Source organism: Aphanomyces astaci (assembly GCF_000520075.1).
Source record: "Aphanomyces astaci strain APO3 unplaced genomic scaffold supercont1.5, whole genome shotgun sequence".
Classification (NCBI taxonomy): domain Eukaryota; phylum Oomycota; class Saprolegniomycetes; order Saprolegniales; family Verrucalvaceae; genus Aphanomyces; species Aphanomyces astaci.
The window spans coordinates 170,949-177,898 of record NW_009798268.1 but is presented as its reverse complement, the minus strand read 5'-3'; the positions used below and the strand labels follow the sequence as shown (position 1 = coordinate 177,898).

The 6,950-nt window shown below is 47.5% G+C and overlaps 1 protein-coding gene and 1 pseudogene across 2 annotated transcripts; both read right to left on the bottom strand.

Annotated features, from left to right (window-relative positions):
• Nucleotides 1-646: 646 nt before the first annotated feature.
• Nucleotides 647-722, bottom strand: H257_02845 (annotated as a pseudogene). Its single transcript has one exon. The product of its transcript is annotated as a tRNA-OTHER (tRNA).
• Nucleotides 723-2,957: 2,235 nt separating this feature from the next.
• On the bottom strand, nucleotides 2,958-6,686 carry H257_02844 (hypothetical protein; the record flags this gene model as incomplete). The annotated part of the gene is made up of 6 exons (XM_009826665.1): nucleotides 2,958-3,802; nucleotides 4,732-4,850; nucleotides 4,917-5,618; nucleotides 5,687-5,970; nucleotides 6,049-6,287; nucleotides 6,341-6,686. 6 exons carry the CDS (start codon nucleotides 6,684-6,686, stop codon nucleotides 3,042-3,044), a joined length of 2,451 nt encoding a protein of 816 aa, XP_009824967.1. The 3' UTR covers nucleotides 2,958-3,041.
• Between the last annotated feature and the right edge of the window lie 264 nt (nucleotides 6,687-6,950).

Below are 6,950 nucleotides of genomic sequence, written 5' to 3'. Positions count from 1 at the left end.
CTGTGCTGGCGGTGCGAGCAAATGGCGAGAAGCTTCCCATCCAGTTCATCATGCGTGGCAAGCAAGGCGGCGGCATCGAGACGGCGGAGTTCGATGGCTTTCCTATTGCTCATCACTATGCGGTACAAGACAAGGCATGGATGGACTCACGTGTCTGGGCGCTGTACTTGCGTGAAGTTCTCAAGCCGCAGGTCCGAGAGGCTTCTGTTCTTTTGCTCGACAATTTTGACCCGCATGTAAGTAAGCAAGGAGTCAAGATTGCCAGTGAAGAAGCGGGGTGTGTTGTTGCGGCCATCCCACCCAATGCAACAAGTCATGTGCAGCCCTTGGATGTTGGTATTATGGCCCCTTTCAAGCGGCATATGCGCAACTTATGGCTGGAAGAAGAGCTCATAGAAGGTAGTGATAGTGAGGAGGATGTAGATATGATGACTGTCCCGGCGCAAAAAAAGCGTCTAGCTATGATTCATCGTGCCATTAAGGCATGGGCACGTATAACGCCGGGAGAAATCCGTCGAAGTTTTGCTAAGGCTATTCCACAGTAAATTCTCCTTCAGTAATGATTTTACTAGTACATAATTAGTAATGATTTTACTAGTACATAATTAGTAATGATTTTACTAGTACATAATTACAAGAAAAAGTTCGACGCGCCCGGGACTCGAACCCGGGGCTCACTCAAGCAAGACACACAACGTGTTTTACCACTGCGCTATCGCGTCAAACGCTTATCTTTTGAGGTTGTTCATCAATACGCCTAATTTAAAATATTAGATGTGTTCGAAATTCTGCAAAAGCGATTGCTCTTGTCTGGTTGGCCACAAAATCGAACGAATTTCGAAGTACTTCGTCCAATGAACTTCCGCCATTATCAGAAATTCGAAGTGCAGGGTGTCCCCTAAAATCTGTCGTTGACTGTACACCAGGTTGACGACAGTATCTAAGTCAGGTAATCCATCGAACGCCATCAATATCGCGAACGGTTGTCATTATATCCAATTCAATGGCTTCATTATGTAATGAGGAGTTTTCATTGGATATGATTATATTCAGCCAAAGGATCAGGACACCACCTTGAAGTTCAAAACTATGTTCATTTTTATGTTGTCCAATACAAATTCCAACTTGAATCTTAATATAATTCGTTCAAATTTAATGAAGAATTGAGTTCATGTATAAATTAAAACGCGTCACGACACCCAGGTATATTATTTTGTAAATTAATATTCCATACATACAAAACTCAGTTTCACCAATTCTTAACGTTACGTTATAATTTCAAAATACAAATCGATTATTGGGATATTTCAGGCACTTCTTGGCACTAAAAAATGCAGCTGGATTTATATTTTCCAACTCTACCTTTAGTTTTTTTTTATTCGAGGAACTTTTTGTGGTGGAGTGCTTCAAAGATTTGACATTTTAGTGCACAAAAAGCGTTCGCGATATTAATGGATTACCTTAGTCCGTTTTAGATGAAGGAGGTAAATAATAAAACTAGAGATTCTGAAAGTGTTGTCTATATAACCATGACTTGATCCGAGTACATCTTCCAAACGTAAATGGCCATTCATTTAATGCAAGTTGAATATTTTCGAGACGATGGTTAGGTTAAAAATATAATTATTTGATTCGCCAACAAAGAAAAGAAAATCTTTTCATTGGTTACAAATTGACTGCCAAACGTGATACTTTGAAGAATATTGATTTATAAAATTAAGCAGATGAGTTTAATCATATTCGTCACCAGATTCTTCCCCAAGCAAAAACGCAACTCGGCAATGACACGTCCTATGGTTACTTGGCCGAACCCAAGACATTCCCGGACGCTGGTCCTGACTTTGCGTCGTGTTCCGCTGGGTTTCTTTCCTTGCATTGCATGAAGTACTGGTGGCATTTGACCACACGAGCTATTCCGCAGGAGAGCTCGTGTGTTTAACTTTTTCTAATGAAGGCCAATTGCAAATGCGAGAGATGCTAAATTAAGCTCACATGATTGTCTGTTTACCAGTCGTTTCACCTTTCGTATTTATAGGATTTTTCATATTTATATTACAGTTTGTATCGGTCGTGTATCATTGTCCCCTACCGGTACAATAGCACCGATGAATATGATCAAAATTCCGATCTCACTTAGTATTTGTATGCTCTAATTTTGGCCAATAAATCGTCTCTATTATCTATTTCTACCTATAATATTGTAGTAGTATCTTATCCTTCACCATTTTGACCAATCAAAGTCATTTAGGGGTAGGGTTAGCTCAATTCTGTCGGTTCCGACACATTCCGACGAACATCATTTGACCAACATCATTTGAAATATATTGAACAATGTGTGAAATATACCGGCTGTGGGGTGATATATACTGGACATTAGTCGAAATATAATGCAGCGAAGAAGGGTCTGGACGAAATATATTGAATGCTTGTCGAACATAACGCCCATGGCGTGAATCAGTTGTGCGTCGGACGAAATATACCGGAAATAACCTGAACTTAAACAAAAATGGTGTACTGTACTGTAGTAGTGGATCGCGAAACATCCGGATAATTAACCGGAAATAAGTAGGGGGGCTCCTCGGCCTGGTTCGCTTCGCTCCCGGCCTCCGGTGCTCCCAGACATTAGATAGATCATTGCTGTTATACTGAGTCGCTACGCGGGCGAACGGGCCTGGTTCGCTACGCTCCCGGCCCTGGCCTAAGCTAGCTCCTGATAGTTCCGGATAAAATGTTTCGCGATTGTTTCGTGACCATCATTCTCTCTTACAACAATGTATTATCACTATTTAGGAGTGTTGGTAACTAATGCGTAGTAGTTACTCGTATTCATGCATATCGGCAATCAACACATTGGCCAATCACAATCTATTGGAGTTCCTGTCACGAAGGATGACTCTCTAATTGAAGGAACCGACGACGTCCTCGTTACTACGTAGTATTCGACTTGTTTGTGAACTTCATGGACTTTACTCAAGCGATGGCATTAGACTTTAACTTTACTGTATAGAGAACATGTTCCCCCCATGACGACGAGGATCCTATTACTCACGTGCGAGCCGATTGTGCAGTGTGCACATGCCGAGCGTCTTGCCCAGTCGTTTACATCCGTCAACGACGCACATTTTATCCGGTCGATGGGTCTCACACACGCCCCCTCCCCGGTCCGTGCGGCCGCAGCCATCCACCGCACACAGCCGACACCCCCCGTGCTTGGCGCAGCGGTCCCCCCGCTGAGCCCCCTTGCTGCACCCTGGCTCCAAGCAGCGCTTACCGCCGCCATGGGCCCGACAATACCCTCCTCCTTGGCTGCTTTTGCCGCAGTTGGCATGTTTGCATCTGGCGCCCCCGCCGTGGGCCTTGCAAAGGCCCTGGGATTGGGCTGCGTTGGCACAGTCGGTGATCTTGCAGCACTTGCCCCCGCCGTGGCCAAAGCAGTAGTCGCCATTGTGCGCCTCCTTCGTACAGCCGTGGATGCAACACGGCTTGCCGCCGCCGTGGCGCTTGCACAGGCCTCGGGAGCGAGTCACGCGATTACACCCGGGCTCGAGGCAAGCCTTGCGGAGCGAGTTCTTTATGTTCGAGGTTGCGATATGCCTGCGCTCAGTGGAGATCTCGGACGTATGTATTGGGGTTGATAGGTGGGCGGTCGATGGCTCTTGGGCGGTGGGCCACAAGAAATCGCTGGCTTCTGCTGGGTCGTCTGAAGCTTCGTGGCTCGGGAACGACAACAGGTGCCGCATGCTAAACCGCATCGAGGTCATGAACTGCGAGCAGTACTTGGCGATGCTGGTGCAGTTTGGACCTGAGATGGATTTGTGTGAATCACAAATACCAGACACAAATACAGCTGCCCGCCATCGATTGATTGCGGCGACCTGTGTGTAATTGGCCCACCTGCGCATTCGGAATAATACCAGATTGAGCAGTGAATGAACAAGATTCCGGTCGGCCAGTTTGCTTTTATTTTCACGTCGACTTGAAGCTACAACGCTGTCGCAAGCCATCGACTTCGATTTCTCTGCATAGCGCTCGTGATGAGCTGTCGACCGGCGTTGCTGCGAAGTTACTATAGTCTCTGACAAGTTTGTTAGGTACATGTAGAGGCAGGGGTTGCACCCTAAGCCCAATCCATGGCCAATCATCGGCTCAAGCTTATTCGAGGAATGTTCGGTCTTCAGATTTTCCCAAACACATGGTCCAGTTGTGATGACTAATCAAACGTTATATACTTAAGACTTACGGGACAGCATTGAATATTAATACCAACCTTGGATACTATGGTTAATATAATATAATTGTTGAATTAAAAGCATGGATGACATGTGGATGAAATTTGGATGACATTGGATGAAATTGGATGGACGAGGCCTGTCTGTATACAATGACCTAGCATTATCCTAATTTACTCTCATCTATACTAATTAGGATATGACCTAATATTAATGGTGGATGACGTTGGGATGATGTTTGGATGACACATGATACTATCACGGATATTTGAAATCCATATAAATAATTCGAAGTACTGTATTGTCATCGGAAAACGTAGGCCAGGTGGCTCACTGCTTTTGATTGGTTAAAATGCTATTCTTTTCGCCCAATTGTCTCAACTTGCTTATTCATTTGCATATTTCATATTGATCAGACTATCAAGCTACCATGCCTAACTTCTTTTACGCTTCGAATATGCCCTTTTCGTTTTCGCGCCATTCGTCTCGCGCATGATCCGACCGACGGTGACGACCATGAGCTGCCCGAACCGTCTTTGCCGTTGGCTCAGGATCTTATCAACGACTGCGTCCAGAGCATGGACAGCGCAGTCAAATGATTCGACGACGGCTACCTTGGTACTTTCGATTGGCCCAGTAGGATGTACTTCCTTGGAGTAGAACTGCCAAAGAATAGTCATAACGTACCGCCATTCAGACAAGATGCGCTTTTGAAGTTTCGTTGAGAGGTCGCTTGGGTCAATCGTGCGATAAGGGATCTCATTGTCCTTGCAGAGCCACCACAAAGCCCAAGCCGTAGCCACGTCAACACTTGGGAAACAAAAATGCTCCGGCAGCTTGTGTAGGCGGCCACCCCAGGCAAACAGCATGTGTTCGCGGCGTCGTGGCGGGGGCTGTGCCGGTACAACGTCAGCACTGTTTCCACCGCCGCCAAGCCGCTCCAGGATAGTCGAAAAGTGCCTGTCGATGTACGCTTGAGTGACTGTACTTGCCGAGAGCTCCTTTTCGTCCCAGATGTCCCGGACGCCAGCAACAACCTCGGTCGAGAGTGCCTTCAATGTCTCATGTTGTGCTTCGAGCTGACGGTATAACTCAACATAGGGCGGAAGGCCTGTCGGTGCCAACGTCGCCGAGCTGGATCGCAAAAGAGACCGTAGATTTACCCGCAATTCGTCGTCACGAAATATAGCCGTGTGCAAGACAGCGTGGCTGGCCGGTAGTGTGCTGCGAAGGTAGTCGGCGTGGAACACGAGTGATGCCAACCCAAGCTTGAGAACGCCGAGTAGAGCCACGTTCTTGGAAAGTCCCGGAAACATGTACCGCACTGCACTTGTGACGGTGGCGCTGTCGGTGGCGTCGTAGTGGGGTGGCAGTTGAGCGAAGCCAGCGCTGTTGAGTGGAAGGCCGCCACCACACGACCAATAAACTGATCTCCGGCCTTCTCGTAGTGCATATACCGCTCCACAACGTTGCCTAAGGACCACCCACAACGAATACAGACGCTGATTACCGACGGTCCACTTGTGCTGCCGGGGCACACGAACGTCGTAGCACCTTTTCGAATGGAATGGGTGCCAACCGTGCCGTTTGCTGTGCTCCCAAGAACCGCATGGGCCAACGCCTTGAGCGCCTTCCCAAAACGGTCGCGCTGTCTTGCACCCGGAAATAGAGCACCCGTTGCCATCGTCGGGTTACACGCAAAGTAGATGCCAAGGGCAAGGAAGGACCATATGGCTGGAGACTATGGGTTGGCGTACAGTAGATGTGCTTGGGGTCGCGCCGCTTTGACCCCGACTGGTCGGTCTTGGACTTGAAGTACGTGACGCCCATAGCATATATCTTCTTCCAACGAAATGTGGTCGAGATGAATCGTTTCTGTAGACTTGGAACGCGCCATCAGGTTCCACGAAATCACCAGAAATAGGTGCGCGAAGCCGCTATCCAGGATCTTGAGGGATTCAGTGCACAGTGCTTCGAACATGCTGAAACCGAGGGGTCGTTTGCCTGAGTCCTTCAGGGACGACGACTGCGCGTCCGTTGCGGTCAGACGTTGAAGACCTACTCAGTTAGCAAACGAATGAGATGCAGATGCTCCGATTGCAATTTTGTACCCGTAAAAATCGTTTTGAGCTTGGTCTCGTACTCCACAGGCATTGCAACATCCTCGAGCTTGCAGTACCAGCGAAGGGCCGCCCGGTACCCTGACATTGTCCCGACTTTGACGGGTGTGTGTTGGTACACCCAGACAATGAACTGGACAAAGTTGTCGTATTGAAATACCCGCAAGTCGACTGTGCCGTCGTCTTTGAGCAGGTGCGTCCCACCAGTCACATGTATCCATTTGATAATCTGTCGAAGCCCTGACTCATATCGCTCCTTTGTGCTGTCTGCAAGGCACGAGTCAATGATGTCCTCGAGCGACATATCTTGTCGCTGCAGGATCGTCGCCGGCGCCATTGACTTGGTTTTCAATGTATTTTTAGCCAATTGTCTTTGCTGCTTTTGGAGTCAGCTGGATGGCCTACAAATTCGATTCCTCCATTGCCACTCGCCAAATATATGAGCTGTTGTATACCTGTACTCAGCGGTGAATGCGAAAATGTAGGCCGCCTGTCCTACGTCTCTCTTGATTATTGTATATCTGGCCACGAAATCTAATGAATGTACCAGTAGTTGAATCAGGGTATTACTTGAGGTACTATTAATATCGAGGTGTACTAC